At 46.8% G+C, this 17,831-nt stretch overlaps 1 protein-coding gene across 2 annotated transcripts in view; it reads right to left on the bottom strand.

Moving 5' to 3' along the window:
* Positions 1–17,831, bottom strand: part of LOC121002884 (sulfotransferase 2B1-like) — a 178,320-nt gene that overhangs the window by 9,153 nt on the left and 151,336 nt on the right. For both annotated transcript variants that reach the window (XM_040434522.1, XM_040434532.1), the window contains 3 exons: positions 16,561–16,687; positions 13,181–13,275; positions 11,234–11,414 (listed from right to left, as the gene is read on the bottom strand). In XM_040434522.1, coding sequence (XP_040290456.1) covers positions 11,234–11,414; positions 13,181–13,275; positions 16,561–16,687 — 403 coding nt within the window. The remainder of the gene's footprint in view (positions 1–11,233; positions 11,415–13,180; positions 13,276–16,560; positions 16,688–17,831) is intronic.

The following is a 17,831-nucleotide window of genomic DNA, read 5'->3' as shown; positions in this document are numbered from 1 at the left end:
TACTTCCCACTAATAGAAGGCAAAAAATGCTTTAGAACATATAACTGCACTGCACAAGGGCATATGCAGTGTCCGACTGTGTTATATGTGGGCAATTTAAGCTTTTGTACTGTCATATTAATGTATTGTGGAATCAAGCTGTAATTCCTATTATCAGTGTAACGGTCACGTCCACACACACACAGGGGGAAGGGTAGTGACCACTGCGCTCCACCCTCACCCCTGGCCCTGCCTACTTGCCTCACGAGTCCTGATGACAGGGGACAACTGGACGGCAGTCCCTAACTTAGGATATGTGCAGGGAAGACAGACAAGACAAAATACGGAACATGAACGGACCGGGTCAGAACCAAGAGAGCTACGCAGTACAACGGATTAAGCAAAGAATGGTCAGGAGAAGCCGGGGTCAAATACCAGGAGAGTAGCGAAGTACAAGAGGAGTCCTAAGAGAGTAGTCAGGTGGGAGCCGAGGTCACAATACCAGGATGTATGCGCAGTACAGGAGGAGCAGGCAGAGGATCGTCAGGGAACAGGATCAGGTAAATATTCAGTAGTCCAACAAATAGCAAGGAACCTAGAAATTAACAGGCAACCTGTAGCCAGCAGGCTGCCTGTATTTATAGTGGGGAGTGAGGGTCATGTGACGTGGCCAGCTTCACATGACCGACAGACCAACCAGTCGAGCACCGAGTGATCAGCTCGGTGCTCAAGGCAGACTAGGAGCAGGGAGCCACCCAGCTACTAAAGCCGCTCTGGGAATGAGGTCAAACACAGAACCTCATTCCAAAAGCTAAGCAACAGTTCTGCGGGCAATGGGGGACCGAGTGCACCTTCGGAACCCCGTGACAATCAGGCTGTTTAGTGTTTTTACATCTATTCGCCCCTAGGTGGTGCTATTCACCCCTAGGTGGTGCTGGCATCACTCATATATATATCCTGGGGTTTGCTAATAAAAAGTTAGTGAAGAAGGGTAAAGGTTGAAAGTAAGGAGAGGAGGTTAATGGAGGAGGTGAACAAGAGCATTCCACAATGTAGCTGCCATCTTATCCCCTTGGCTTTGGCCAGGCCAAGGGAGCACAGAGAACAAGAACAGTATTGCAGCAGCACAGCACAGACCAGTGAGTCTATGTCTGAATATAGAGAAAGTCTAGTGGAGATTAGAGCTAAAACTATCCAATGCACTTCACAAGCAACAGTGACCCGGAGGAACTTAAAGGTACCTGGACACAACCGGATGATTAGTGCACAGAATTGTCTTTTATCACATGCCTCTATGGACATAGTGGACCTGAACCTTTTCAGAGAGCATCCTGCATAAATAATGTAGCAGAGAGTTTGCCTGCAACAAGGGAGAATGCCCTTATTGGATTGCTCAACAGAGTAAGAAGTTTATTATATTCAGTACCTGAGTGCTAGAGTGTGGACTTAGAATAGAATGCTATAGAAGGAAGGAAAACTCCTCAACTTACAATTGTCAAGCTTGTTATAAGGAAAACAGCTGAACCACTATTTGGATTCATTGCTTTTCCATATACATGCACTGTACTGACTACCTGAAGACAAGTGATTTAGCAAAAGTTCTGTTGATTACTACAATTGACTCCTCATCCTTTCTATCAACTTCTATTGCACCTAACGATGCTGGTGTCACGAACACAGGGGCCCAGCCACCAAAACACCTTAAGCATACCCATTACCTTCAAGGGCACCTCAACCTCCATCTGGCTGGTGTTCCCTGCAATAGAGAATGCCCCGAAGGATTTAGTGCTGTCTTTTTCATCACTGCACGCTGGCCCAGGGAGGCTCTGATAACCGTGAGTACCAAAAACTACTACTACCTTCATTGGCCCACCGTAGCCTCACGTGTTGCCCCTGCGGACCTGGTCGCTGCACAAATAAGATGTAGAAATTTTTCCTTGTAATAAACCCTGTTAATGGCTGTATCAAACAGCACTTGCACCCCAATAACAAGAACGGTTTGCTGGAATTACAGAGCTGTATAATGGCAATTTGGATCCCCAGTCAGTGCACGAAGATGTAATAGGATTGTTCCTATTACCCAGTCTATAACCTCCGCTACTGAACCCTGTTATGCTTCAATACTGTGGAATGATTTCTCCGTATCCTTTCCCTGAACTTCTATACAGCAAAATAAAAGTTTTAAAGTATTTTCTACCACTGTCCCTAGCGCCTGCTAACTTCTCTCCCTGCACTAAGTACACTGGAAAATGCCTGAATCCAAGATGGCTGAAGCTATATATAGGGCTGTGACATTACAGGGCTGGCTGGCTGCGGATTGGCTGCATGCATGACATTGTGGGTGATCCCTCGTTCCCAACACATGCAGCAGCCATTTTAGCGTTAGGAAATTCAGATTCAGTGCGAATAAAAATTTTCCTGAAATTCTGATCGAATTCCACTTCGTCAACTTCGATTCGCTCATCTCTAATGGCGTCATTTATTAATTTTTTTTGCTGCAGAAAAATAGAAAGGGTGGCTTTGGGCTTTTTTTTTTTCATGTTTCACAATATGCAACTTGATAAATCTGTCAGATTATTATGGTCGTGGATATTTGTGTATTTTTTATATTTGTATTTAATGTGTGCATAATAAATGAATTTTATGCTAAATAATGACATTTTTAATTTCCTTTTCATTAAACTGAAAAATGAAGAAAGAGTCCAGCTTCTCCAAAAAAGTCTTTATTTTCTTAGTGCAGGTTAAAATCCAATATCCAAACTATGGTCTTCAACCAAGATGGCCTGAAATTCGGATCGAAGTCCACCTTGAATACTTCAATTCTCTCAACCCTACTCACTACACAAGTCATGCAGACACTGTTTAGCAGCAGATTCTAATTGGGGTGGACTCCAGCACATTGTCATGGTCTTACCTGCTTGCTGCTCTCCTTCGTTTGACATGTGCTGGCGGCCATCTTGGTTTCTGGGTTTCTTGTAGCCTTCCACCCTGCGGCTCCTCCTTCCCCTGGGAGGAGCTGGATGCCTAGCTCATATATATAGGAGGTCTGTGGCTTCAGTTCCTTGCTTGGTCCTCTTGTGTTCACATGCTTCTAAGACTGCTGCTGCTTCTGGTTCCTGATCCTGGCTTCGTCTGACTACCCTGCTGGTTCCTGATCCTGGCTTCGTCTGACTACCCTGCTGGTTCCTGATCCTGGCTTCGTCTGACTACCCTTCTGGTTCCTGATCCTGGCTTCGTCTGACTACCCTTCTGGTTCCTGACCTCTGGCTTCGCAAAGACTCTGCTCGGTTTCACCATCCGTTTGGACTTTTGCTTTACAGATTTATTTTCAATAAAGCCTTCTTATTTTCACTTATCTCTTGTTGTACGTCTGGTTCATGGTTCCGTGACATTAGGACCAAGCCATGAATTCTGACGGTACAGGGCCATCCTCGCTACCCACGCTGGTTGCCAGACTTGATCAGCAGGATCACCTGTTGGGTCGGTTCGCTGTGGCGTTGCAAACCCTGCTTGAACGCACGGCTCATTTCGCTCCCGTTGCCGATGGGTCGGTTGTCGCTCCTGGGCTCGTTCCTACTGCCGCTCCGGTTGTTGCGCCAGAGTCTACCCCGACACCTGTTGTTGCGCCTGCGGTGTTTCGGGGTATGACCGGTTCTGCCCCTCTTCCACAGCGCTTTGGGGGAGAGCCAACTCAGTGCCGAGGTTTCCTTAACCAGGTGGGCATTTATTTCGAGTTGCTGCCACATGCCTTTCCTACTGAGAGATCAAAGGTGGGCTTCTTGATCTCGCTGCTCTCGGACAAGGCCTTGGCCTGGGCCAGCCCTTTATGGGAGAACAACAATCCGGTGGTTGCCGAGTTTTCCGGTTTTGTTGCTTCTCTTCGGAAGGTATTCGATGTGCCGGCTCGTGCTGCCTCTGCTGCGAAGCTCCTTATGTCCATCAGACAGGGTTCACGATCTGTAGCTGAATACGCCATTGAGTTTCGTACCCTGGCAGCAGAGGTGGGCTGGAATAATGAGGCTCTGGTCGCTGCTTTCTCTCATGGTCTCTCGGATGCCTTGAAGGATGAGGTTGCAGCTAAGGACCTACCAGTTGAGCTCGAGTCTCTTATTTCTTTCCTGATTTTGATTGACACCAGACTCAGGGAGAGACCTTCCTTTAAGGAGAACCTGCGGAGGTCTTCTAACAGATTGGTGCCTACGTTTGCTGTCCCACCCGTGCCTCCCTCTCCTCCCACGCCTCCTGGGGATGACTTGTCTGGGGGTGAACCCATGCAGCTGGGGTTTGCTCGCCTGTCCGAGGGGGAGAGGGCACTCTGGAGACGCGAGGGCCGATGCATGTACTGTGGTCTCGGTGGGCATTTTCGGTTGGCATGTCCGAACCGTCCGGGAAACGCTCGTACCCTGAGATCCTGTCGGGGGCAGATTTTGGGTGGAGTCTCCTCGTCCCCGGTTTCCCGTGTTGACAAACCACTGATCACTGTTGTCCTCTCCTGGGTCGGGGGCTCGGTGACGACCCAGGCGTTGGTGGACTCTGGTGCTGGTGGTTTGTTCATTGATAGTGTGTTCGCTGCCGCCAATTCCATTCCTCTGCAGGCTCGAGGTTCCCCACTGGCTCTTGAGGCGATAGACGGCAGACCCCTTCTGCCGCCACACGTGACTCATGAGACCCTTCCAGTGGGGATAGCCATTGGTGCCGTTCACAGAGAGTCGGTCTGCCTCCAGGTTATTTCGTCTCCACACTACTCGGTGGTCTTGGGGTACCCCTGGCTCCAGAAGCATAATCCGACTTTCGATTGGAGATCGGTCGAGATCCTCTCGTGGTCACCGCAGTGTGGGGCTAGTTGCATCCATGGGTCTGTCAAGTTGCTGTGTACTTCCTCGGACTCTCTGTTGCCTCCTGAATACGAGGAGTACCGGGATGTATTCGATAAGGTGCGCGCGGTTGCCCTACCTCCGCACCGCCCATACGATTGTGCCATAGAGTTACAATCTGGTGCCGTTCCTCCTCGTGGCAAAGTCTATCCACTGTCGGTAGCGGAGAATGAGGCCATGGAGGAGTACGTGAGGGAGGCGCTTTTACGCGGACACATTCGCAAATCTTCGTCCCCGGCAGGGGCTGGATTTTTCTTTGTGAAAAAGAAGGGCGGTGAGTTGAGGCCTTGCATCGATTACAGGGGTCTCAATCGCATCACGATCAAGAACGCTTACCCGATACCCTTGATTTCCGAGCTGTTCGATCGCCTTAAAGGGGCCACGGTCTTTACCAAACTCGACCTGAGGGCGGCATATAACCTGGTAAGGATCAAGGCGGGCGATGAGTGGAAGACCGCGTTTAACACCAGGACCGGTCATTACGAATCCTTGGTTATGCCCTTTGGGTTGTGCAATGCGCCCGCAGTCTTTCAGGAATTCATCAACGATGTTTTCCGTGACCTGTTGCAGCAGTGTGTGGTAGTCTATTTGGATGACATCTTGGTATATTCTGAATCCATGGAGGCCCACATTCTGGATGTCAGACGAGTGTTGCAACGGTTACGAGAGAACAAGCTGTTCGGTAAGCTTGAGAAATGCGAATTTCACCGATCCCAGGTAACCTTCTTAGGTTACATCATTTCCGCTGAGGGGTTCTCCATGGATCCTGAGAAGGTTTCGGCTGTCTTACAGTGGCCCCAGCCCAGTGGTCTTCGTTCCCTGCAGCGCTTTTTGGGCTTCGCCAATTATTATCGGAAGTTCATCAGGGACTTTTCCATGCTGGCCAAGCCTCTCACGGATCTGACCAGGAAGGGCAGTAATTCCCAGGTCTGGCCGCTCGAGGCCATCCAAGCTTTTGAGGCCCTAAAGTCCGCCTTTGTGTCGGCTCCGATTCTGTCGCATCCCAACCCTGGGTTGCCCTTTGTCCTCGAGGTGGACGCGTCTGAGACAGGTGTAGGCGCCCTTCTGTCTCAGCGTAGAACACCAGAGGGTCCTCTGCTTCCTTGTGGGTTTTACTCCCGGAAACTGTCTTCCGCGGAGTGCAACTATCAGATTGGTGACAGGGAGTTATTGGCCATCGTGCAGGCCCTTAAAGAATGGAGGCACTTGCTCGAGGGTTCGGTGGTTCCGGTTCTCATCCTGACGGACCACAAGAATCTGACCTACCTTTCTGAGGCCAAGAGATTGACACCACGTCAGGCCAGATGGGCTCTGTTCTTGTCACGTTTTAATTACGTGGTCTCCTACCTACCCGGTTCCAAGAACATCAGGGCGGATGCCTTATCACGGCAGTACTCCGAGCTGTCCAGGGAGGAGTCGATTCCAACTTTGGTCATACCTCCGAATCAGATCCTGGCCGCCATTCGCACCAGCCTGACCTCTCCCCTGGGAGAGAAGATTTTGGCGGCTCAATCTGGTGCTCCCTCTGGGAGACCCAACGGCAGATGTTTTGTGCCTGAGGAGTTGCGCACTCGGTTGTTGCGAACCTACCATAACTCCAAGACCGCGGGGCATCCTGGAAAGAATCAGCTGTCCTGGGCTGTTTCACGTCTGTTCTGGTGGCCTTCCCTACGTTCCGACATCGCCGCATATGTAGCGGCATGCTCCGTTTGTGCCCAGAGTAAGTCCCCTCGGCACCTTCCGTTGGGCCTTCTGCAACCCATAGCCACCGGGGAGCGCCCATGGTCACACCTGGGGATGGATTTCATTGTGGACCTCCCTGCATCCCGAGGCCATACGGTCATTCTCATGATTGTGGATCGGTTTTCCAAAATGTGCCACTGTGTTCCTCTCAAGAAGTTACCCTCTGCACAAGAGTTGGCCACGATTTTTGCCAGGGAGGTCTTCCGGTTGCACGGTTTGCCTAAGGAGATTGTGTCGGATCGGGGGAGTCAGTTTGTGTCCAGGTTCTGGCACGCCTTTTGCTCCCAGTTGGGGATTCATCTCTCCTTCTCCTCGGCCTACCACCCTCAGTCCAATGGGGCCGCAGCACGATCCAATCAGGCCTTGGAGCAATTCCTTCGTTGCTATGTCTCCGATCACCAAGACAATTGGGTTGACCTCCTGCCTTGGGCTGAGTTTGCCAGGAACACGGCGGTGAACTCTTCCTCTGGGACGTCTCCCTTCATGGCCAATTATGGGTTCCAACCTGCCGTGTTACCGGAGGTATTCTCTCCCCAGGATATTCCGGCTGTGGAGGATCACCTTTCCGTCCTACGTGCTTCTTGGGTACAGATCCAGAAGTCCCTTGAGGTCTCTGCGCAGCGCTAGAGACTCCAGGCTGATCGCAGACGAGCGCCTGCTCCTTCCTACCAGGTCGGAGACCGTGTATGGTTGTCCACCCGCAACCTCAACCTTCGAGTGCCCACTCCCAAGCTGGCGCCTCGCTTTGTTGGTCCCTTCCGAGTGCTTCGCAGGGTAAACCCGGTAGCCTATGCCCTTGCGCTTCCTCCTGGCATGCGGATCTCCAACGTGTTTCATGTCTCCCTGTTGAAGCCACTGGTGTGTAATCGTTTCACTTCCTCGGTTCCTCGGCCTCGTCCGGTCCAAGTGGGCAATCGTGAGGAATATGAGGTGAGCAATATCCTGGACTCACGCCTGGTCCGCGGTCGGTTGCAGTTTTTGGTCCATTGGCGTGGTTATGGTCCAGAGGAGCGTTCCTGGGTTCCCTCCGCAGATGTCCATGCTCCTTCCTTGCTCCGAGCCTTCCACGCACGCTTCCCTCAGAAACCGTTTTGTGCTCCGCGGAGGAGGGGCCCTTGAGGGGGAGGTACTGTCATGGTCTTACCTGCTTGCTGCTCTCCTTCGTTTGACATGTGCTGGCGGCCATCTTGGTTTCTGGGTTTCTTGTAGCCTTCCACCCTGCGGCTCCTCCTTCCCCTGGGAGGAGCTGGATGCCTAGCTCATATATATAGGAGGTCTGTGGCTTCAGTTCCTTGCTTGGTCCTCTTGTGTTCACATGCTTCTAAGACTGCTGCTGCTTCTGGTTCCTGATCCTGGCTTCGTCTGACTACCCTGCTGGTTCCTGATCCTGGCTTCGTCTGACTACCCTGCTGGTTCCTGATCCTGGCTTCGTCTGACTACCCTGCTGGTTCCTGATCCTGGCTTCGTCTGACTACCCTTCTGGTTCCTGACCTCTGGCTTCGCAAAGACTCTGCCCGGTTTCACCATCCGTTTGGACTTTTGCTTTACAGCTTTATTTTCAATAAAGCCTTCTTATTTTCACTTATCTCTTGTTGTACGTCTGGTTCATGGTTCCGTGACACACATAGTAGGTAAAATGTTAAAAATTTTATTATTATTAATTGTAGAATCTGCTATTTATTTTTGCTTTGTCCTTCTGATAAGGCTACTTTCACACTAGCGTTTTAGTTTTCCGGTATTGAGATCCGTCATAGGAGCTCAATACCGGAAAAATGCTTCAGTTTTGTCCCCCACATTCATTGTCAATGGGAACAAAACTGAACTGAACAGAACGGAATGCTCCAAAATGCATTCTGTTCCGTTTAGTGGCGTTCCCATACCGGAGAGCAAACCGCAAAATGTTGTAGTTTGCTTTCTGTCTTGGGAGAGCAAGACGGATCCGGCATGACCCCCAATGCAAGTCAATGGGGACGGATTCGTTTTCTCTGTCACAATCTGCCACAATAGAAAACGGATCCGTCTTCCATTGACTTTCAATGAAGTTCATGACGGATCCGTCTTGGCAATGTTAAAGATAATACAACCGGATCCGTTCATAACGGATGCAGATGGTTGTATTATCAGTAACGAAAGCGTTTTTGCTGAACCCTGCCGGATCCAGTAAAAACGCTAGTTTGAAAGTAGCCTAAGGCCCCTTTCACACGAGCGAGTATTCCGCGCGGATGCGATGCGGGAGGTGAACGCATTGCACCCGCACTGAATACTGACCCATTCATTTCTATGGGGCTGTGCACACGAGCGGTGATTTTCACGCATCACTTTTGCGTTGCGTGAAAATCGCAGCATGCTCCTCTTTGTGCGTTTTTCACGTAACGCAGGCCCCATAGAAATGAATGGGGTTGCGTGAAAATCGCAAGCATCCACAAGCAAGTGCGGATGCGGTGCGATTTTCACGCACGGTTGCTAGGAGACGATCGGGATGGAGACCCGAACCTTATTATTTTCCCTTATAACATGGTTATAAGGGAAAATAATAGCATTCTGAATACAGAATGCATAGTAAAACAGGGCTGGAGGGGTTAAAAAAAAATAAAAAGTCATTTAACTCACCTTTATCCACTTGCTCGCGTAGCCGGCATCTCCGTCTGACTCTTTTACTGTATAGGACCTGTGGAGAGCATTAACTATAGTTTAAGGACCTGGGATGACGTCACTCCGGTCATCACATGGTACGTCACATGATCTTTTACCATGGTGATTCACCATGGTAAAAGATCATGTGACGTACCATGTGATGACCGGAGTGACGTCATCCCAGGTCCTTAAACTATAGTTAATGCTCTCCACAGGTCCTATACAGTAAAAGAGTCAGACGGAGATGCCGGGCATCGCGAGCAAGTGGATTAAGGTGAGTTAAATGATTTTTTTTTTTTTTTTTAACCCCTCCAGCCCTGTTTTACTATGCATTCTGTATTCAGAATGCTATTATTTTCCCTTATAACCATGTTATAAGGGAAAATAATACTATTTACAGCACACCGATCCCAAGCCCGAACTTCTGTGAAGAAGTTCGGGTTTGGGTACCAAACACGCGCGATTTTTCTCACGCGAGTGCAAAACGCATTACAATGTTTTGCACTCGCGCGGAAAAATCGCGGGTGTTCCCGCAACGCACCCGCACATTTTCCCGCAACGCCCGTGTGAAAGGGGCCTAAGAGATCCATCTGATTTTACAATATTTCATTATGTATATAATGGACTGAAATTTTTCCTAAACCTTACTGTATATTAGCAAGTTTCAAACTCTAGCCTAGAAGTATGAACTTTTTTGAAATTTCTCCACTTTACTTTCTTCTTTCATAATTTATATACACAGATTATTTTCTAATCTAGTTTCCTCTAAAAGAAAGAAAAGTACTTCACATCATCCAAACCAGAGACTCCTCCAAAAGAAAGAGACATTCATCTTTAACCAGTGTTAGGCCCATGGCTGACATGACAACCGATCTGTCTAACCACATAGATTCCATGATTGCGATTGACCATGGTATCTAAGGGGTTAAATAAGCGGGATCAGCATTGTCTCCAATCACAGCAATAGTATAGGAGTCTTGCTGTACAGCTGGATTGTGGATAGTGTAGACTAATCTCCAAATCCTATGCTGACCACACGATAACTGTACGTTGAGATGCAATAAATCACTCACACACTTGACATACAGTTATGTCATACTGCAGAAAGGCATTAATGCAGTGGTGTAACAACTGCAGTGACAGAGGATGTAATCGCTCACATCCCCAGGCAGGTGCCAGTTTCAGGATGCTCTCTGATCAGCTATTTATTCTGGTAAGCAACAGTCTGCTTTAAGATGAGACGTGGGAAGATTGGAAGGATACTTGAAAACTAATGAGACAAAAGTCTCTGTGCATTAAACTCTACAGACATATCTTGTGGCTGGAAGAAGTCTTTATGGAGGTCTGGGCCAGATGGGGAAGAAAAAGGAAAGTGACATCAGAGATATCATCAGTAAGTCACTGGATATAACTGTACTGTAATCTACCCTGCAAAACACCTATGTAAGGCCTCATGCACACGTCCGTTGTTTTGCTCCACATCCTATCCGCCGTTTTGGCAGCTCGGATGCGGACCCATTCACTTCAATGGGGCCACAAAAGATGCGGACAGCACTCCGTGTGCTGTCCGCATCTGTTGCTCCGTTCCGTGGCCCCGCAAAAAAAAATAACATGTCCTATACTTGTCCGCGCTTTGCGGACAACAATAGGCATTTATATTAAAGGCTGTCCATGCCGTTCTGCAAATTGCAGAACGTGCACAGACGCCATCCGTGTTTTGCAAATCCGCGATTTGCGGACCGCAAAACACACCACGGTCCGCAAGGCCTAAAACTGGTATTTACAACTGCACAATCAGTGTAAACTCTTAAGTTTGGTCTTGAGTTTTCCCGGAGGGATAGGGGGAAACCTATATGACTATAGACCTCAGCAACAACACTGTGTCTTGCACAAGCATTGTCGGGGATTCTAAAATTTGAGATGACATTCCTAATCATATCTACACCAAAATCTCCTTACTAAACAATATTTTGACAGCGATGTGATGGAAAAATTTAATGTACCTTTACGCATGAATGATCCTTTTGATTGGTCCACTACATCAGTTGACATTTGACTCCAATTTGACATTGCGTTTTCCTTCATGGATTTGAAGGTTGCATTTTCAGCAACTAAGTCAATCTGGGCATCATCTAACTCCTGCCCCAAGAATTTACAGATTCTCACCACACTGCCACGGATATCCTGAAATAAATCATATTTATGTACAGACCTATATAATGTATAACGCACATCAATGTACTAAATCTTTAGACAAGTAATGAGAAAGCTTCCTCATCATTAGAAATTATTAAATATACTCTATTTAACCTGTAAAACTGTACTGAAAATCCTAAGACGGGCATCACAATATCCACTCATTACTGCTTATTCTTAAGGCATGTTCACATGCTGCAGTTAATAGAAGTGAATGCAGTATTTTATACCTTATGCATAGGCAGTAGAAAAAATTCTGTGCAGAATGAAAACCCACAGCATGCTGAAATTATTGCCGCAGATTAAAAATAGAAAAACTGCTGATTAGTCCCATTAAATACCAATGAGACTAATCTATGTATGGATCCATTGGCAGATCTATGTCAGAAATCCAAGCTCTAGCCCTGGATTTCTGCTGCAGATTGACCAGATTCTTTCATAAACTCTTTCATAAATAGAGTATATGGAAAGTTCTCATCAGCTACCAGAAACCTACTCTGTACTAATGAGGAGAAACATCTCCAAAACAGTTCTCTCTACAGATGTATGTCGCTGTTAGTGTTGAGCAAAGCGCGCTTCAGATGCTTCATCCGAAGTCACTTCATTTAAAACTTCTGAATAATACTACACTGAGATCCGCGTCCATATAGTATTAGAATGTATGGGCTCCAATGACCCGAAGTAAGTTATTCAAAAAGTTGCATGTGACTTCATTAAAGAACTTCGGTGGAAAACCACTGTAAAACTTGAAACCGAGGTACTAGTCGGAACAGAAGCCAAGTTCGGATTCAAGTTTCAATGTGGTTTTCCACTTTAACAATTAACTGCTGAAGGTATTCAACGAAGTCACTCGCGACTTCGCGTATAACTTACTTCAGGTCATTGGAGCCCATACATTCTAATACTGTATGGAGACAGATCTCCGTGCAGTACTATTCCGAAGTTTTGAATGAAGTTACTTCGCTTAACACTAGTCGCTGTTTTTACTTGTTAATGCATAACTGTCACAACGCTATGCTGACCTGTGTAAGGCTAATGTATATGGGGACAGGTCCACATGAACCGGGACAATCACATAAACCATGCAGCAAAAAGAATGGGACTTATGCAAGCACTGCCCTAAAGTGGGCATTTGGGGGCTTTTTGGGGTGTTGCCAGGTAGACAAAAGGATAGGTCTTAAAGGGGTTCCATATTGATTCTACGATTGTATTGGGAGGCCATCCTTCCTCTGATGAGAGACTACAACGAGTATTCTGTGTTACCTCTATGAGAACCTGTACTATTTCCATTAGGAAACTTCAAGCCCTGTGAGTGTAATTGCCTCTGCAGCCAAAAAGCCTTGTACCTATTGTATTTGGAACCATCAAGCGTTGTGGTTCCTGTTGGATTAAAATTGTTAGGCTAGTTTCACAGAAGTGTTTACAGATACAGATACTGCCTGAATGGCATCCAGCCCCAATAACTATAATGGGGTCCAGTCGAGGTCCAGCTGCAACCGGGCAAATATGCTGAGAATCAGCCAGACACCGCAGCGTGCAGCTTTTTTTGTTTGGACGATTCCTGGCATTCTGTGCCGAACAGCTTGCTGGAAAGTTGTGTCGCTAGTGTCAAACTAGCAGTTTATTGCCCTGTGTCTGCCTCTTTACTGATACATTCTCAGATAAGATCCTGTACCTTGGTCTAGGTCCCATACACAGAACTGAACCTCTTGCATACTGGCGCTGCATGGTGTCCTACACAGTCGTATTATTACCTGTATAAGCTCCTCATATGTAATAAAGAAGAATCTGCTGTCATCTTTCATTTGCATCCAGCTTTTTACATGATCAAACCAAGATCCATACAGAGCTGAAAGACAACGGTTAAGCCTTTTTAGCAACAATAAAAATAAAAGTAGAATTTACTTTCCAAACTATATTGTTATTGTACTGAATAGGTAAAATGCCTGTATGTCACTGGCCACAAAAGAGTTAATTTCTGGAGAAAAGGAAATAAACCCTTGGGGTCCTTTTGGGCCATGTGGATATAGATATGAGAGTTTGTCTCTAGTGTTGAGGGAACTTGTGTTTTCAAGTTTGGTGTACAAGGTTTGGGTTCAGGTTATCTAAGAATTCCATTATGGACCATGGTAGCGGAATCCATAATGGAATTCTTAGAAAACCCAAACCCGAACCTTGTACACCAAACTTAAAAACACAAGTTCGCTCATCCCTATATATCTCTTAAAAAAGAAGAGTGAGACTTGACACCTAACATTGGTTGGCACAGGCTTGAATAAAAGGGCAGATGGGGTTATCCTAACAGGAATTATACAAAAATGAACAAATAAAATTCATGGTACTTGTCGTCTTATTAGCTAACTGTCTAGTTAAGAAGCAGGAATTTGTCTAATGAACGGCTAGACCACTCTGACCCAGAACCTGGAAATCGAAAAAGATGTTTAAACATATGGTTGGTGCCAGGTCTGATATCCTGTTGTGTGTTCATTGTTCCTCTTGTCCTCAAGTAAGCAAAAGGCAATAAGAATTTGCAGTGTCCCACTCAGTGGTAATGGGGCCTTGTATGTTTAAGGGTATTTGCAGAATGTCATTCTATGCTGTGTATATTGCCATAATTCCTATAACAGGCTGGTAAACCACCACTTCACATCAGTCACCGCTAGGTGGTGCTAAAGATATATATAGAACTGATTTTTGCCACTGCCTGTTCCTTTTGAGGGCCCAAGCAACTGTCTGTTAGCCATAGTGTAAAGTAACTGAATCATTAATGTAATGAGTCTAATGCAACAGGCCAGAGTTGCCACTGTCATCCAGTGGTCGTGTTTTGACCAACAATCCAGCTGTACTGGAATGGTTGACTCGCTCTTCAACATCATCTCAGGTGACAAAAGATACACACAGCCAGGAATCGGTAGGTTTCTCTGACACCACACTTAGTTGGCATGGCCCAGGAACAATCTCTGTGCCCTCACATGTCCTGCAACTGCCTCTCTCTTTTTCTACTCATTCTGATCGGGAAGTAATGCATGATGCCAGCTCTGCTCCGCTTTTCAGCAAGGATAGGATTAGTGACAACAGTCAGAAGCTACAGGCCAGCAAATACTTGGAGGAGAGGCCTGCTGCATCCTTCCTTAGGCGTACAACTAGCAATTATGACAGTTGGGTGGGAGCATGTGTTTTGCGAGCGGTCAGGGGCGTGGCCATGAGACTGGTGAGGGTGACATAAGTATCGAATAGACAGTAGTGGATGATCGCACTTGGAAGCCAGGTGAAGAGGGACATGCGTTCCGATGAGCCAGCATGGTGGAAGCAGTGGGAGATCTGGAGCCAAACGTGCCTGAGGTAGAATGTCTGCTACTCTGGCCAGCAATTGATGACCGAGGTGATTGCAATGAGACAACAGTATGCGTGCACTGTATGTGCACCTGGCCAAGTCCCTCCTTTTCCATATCGTGGACTCAAGGAACTTTGGAACATTGATGGCTTGTGCCCACCCAAAGTGGAGAATCCCAAGTCATGTTGCAAATGAAGAAAATAGAAGAAATGCTCCAGCACCACGATAATTGAAGTAAAAAATCCCGGTCTTTATTAGCACCAAAAATTCAGGTGGATACAGCAGTCAAAGCATAACACTGGTGCCCCCCCGGAGTTACCCGGATCTACGCGTTTCGAACAGGTGTGTTCTTAGGGATCATGACTAAGAACACACCTGTTCGAAACGCGTAGATCCGGGTAACTCCGGGGGGGCACCAGTGTTATGCTTTGACTGCTGTATCCACCTGAATTTTTGGTGCTAATAAAGACCGGGATTTTTTACTTCAATTATCGTGGTGCTGGAGCATTTCTTCTATTTTCTTCATTTGCAACTGGGACTGGCTTGAGTCCGCTCCGTGCACCGCTGTGCAGGACGCTGAGGTGAGCTGGCTGTAACCCTTTTTATGCAATCCCAAGTCATCATTACTTCTCTAAAAAAGCTGTAGCAGTCCTGCACAAATATGTTGAGCAGAAGGTAGGCCAGTCCTTGAGCCTGTCGGCATCTGGTACAGTTCATGCCAGCGCTGACATGTGGAACTGTAACTATGGTCAAGAACAATATATGTCCTTTATAGTGTTGATCCCGAATATTCGAATTGCAAATTTTTATCGCGAATATTTGCACTTTGAGAATTCGTGAATATTTCGAATATAGTGATATATTCGTAATTTTGAATATTCAAGATTTTTTTTTAAATAGTACACATGATCCCTTCCTGCTTCTAGCTTGTGGGCCAATGAGAAGGCTGCAGTATCTTTGATTTTAGGAGTAGTGTTGATTGCGAATTTTCGTAATGCGAATTTTCGCAATCAAGAAAATAATGACTAGAGATCACAAATTCTCGAATATATGGCGAATATTCACCTAAATATTCGTGAAATATCGTGAATTCGAATATTGCCCCTGCCGCTCATCACTAGTCTTTTACAGCCCACTGGGTAAATGTGGTTCCAGCCCAGGGACACCAGCAACTTACCCAGGTGATGGCAATGCCGCCTCTGTGTTGTAATGGTGGGATTTCTGTGCCAATGTCCTCCTCTGCCTCCTCATCCTCCACCTTGTTCACAGTCTCCACTGTAGGCACAGTTCAGAGTGGTCCTCCAGCATGCCACCTATGCAAAGCACACTCCTGAACAGATGGGGTGAACAGCAGGGCAGGAAGACATGAGGCTCCTGTGCCTGCCGCGGTATTCAACTGTATAGCCATCTTGATAATGGTAATTCAGGAGGGCATCTGTGGTACCCAACTAGGTAGATAAGTACATGATGCTCCCAATAATGTTGACAGCATCCGATTGTTAAAAACCCGGCGGTCTCTAGTTGCACCCCTGGGCATCGACCCACCAGGAAATTTCCCTATAGGGACTATGGCCAGTCCGCCCCTGACCGCGTAATATATTGGACGTATCTTCTGGCAGAGACAGGGATATCAAAGACTGAAGAATTCCCTTCAGAGTGTATGCTTCCATAGGGGGTGTGAAAAAAACTGCCATATTTCAGGATTTATTTTTATGTGGATATGCAAATAAAAAGTAAAAAACACTTGTTATTTTAAATAATGTATTTTTTATTTTATACGGATTTAAGAAAATATCTCACCTTCTCCCTGTATAAAGTCTTCAATGAAATTCTGGAAATTTTCAGTAGGTTCAAAGATTTTGAGAATCTTGGTAAAATGGAACAAAGATACAATGATGTCTCTTGGATTTCGCATTGTGTAAATAATCTGAAAAAGAGAAAAAAAAACTGAGGGGGAATTTATTAAAACTGGTATAAAGGAAAACTGGCTTAGTTGCCCATAGCAACCAATTTTTCAGGGCTCCTTTGGAAAATGAAAGATGAAATCTGATTGGTTGCTATGGGCAACTAAGCCAGTTTTCCTTTACATCAGTTTTGATCAATCTCCCCCATAGTGCCTTGCACACCACAATAGAGTGTTTTTTTTTTTATTTATAACAAATTAACTTTCATTTTAGAATATCAAATACACTGCTCAAAAAAATAAAGGGAACACTTAAACAACACAATGTAACTCCAAGTCAATCACACTTCTGTGAAATCAAACTGTCCACTTAGGAAGCAACACTGAGTGACAATCAATTTCACATACTGTTGTGCAAATGGGATAGACAACAGGTGGAACTTATAGGCAATTAGCAAGACACCCCCAATAAAGGAGTGGTTCTGCAGGTGGTGACCACAGATCACTTCTCAGTTCCTATGCTTCCTGGCTGGTGTTTTGGTCACTTTTGAATGCTGGCGGTGCTTTCACTCTAGTGGTAGCATGAGACGGAGTCTACAACCCACACAAGTGGCTCAGGTAGTGCAGCTTATCCAGGATGGCACATCAATGTGAGCTGTGGCAAGAAGGTTTGCTGTGTCTGTCAGCGTAGTGTCCAGAGCATGGAGGCGCTACCAGGAGAAAGGCCAGTACATCAGGAGATGTGGAGGAGGCCGTAGGAGGGCAACAACCCAGCAGCAGGACCTCTACCTCCGCCTTTGTGCAAGGAGGAACAGGAGGAGCACTGCCAGAGCCCTGCAAAATGACCTCCAGCAGGTCACAAATGTGCATGTGTCAGCTCAAACGGTCAGAAACAGACTCCATGAGGGTGATATGAGGGCCCGACGTCCACAGGTGGGGGTTGTGCTTACAGCCGAACACCGTGCAGGACGTTTGGCATTTTCCAGAGAACACCAATATTGGCAAATTCGCCACTGGCGCCCTGTGCTCTTCACAGATGAAAGCAGGTTCACACTGAGCAGATGTGACAGAGTCTTGAGACGCCGCGGAGAACCTTCTGCTGCCTGCAACATCCTCCAGCATGACCGGTTTGGCATTGGGTCAGTAATGGTGTGGGGTGGCATTTCTT

Source organism: Bufo bufo, chromosome 1 (genome assembly GCF_905171765.1).
Source record: "Bufo bufo chromosome 1, aBufBuf1.1, whole genome shotgun sequence".
NCBI lineage: Eukaryota > Metazoa > Chordata > Amphibia > Anura > Bufonidae > Bufo > Bufo bufo.
The sequence above is the reverse complement of the archived record's forward strand: the minus strand, read 5'-3'. Positions and strand labels throughout refer to the sequence as shown.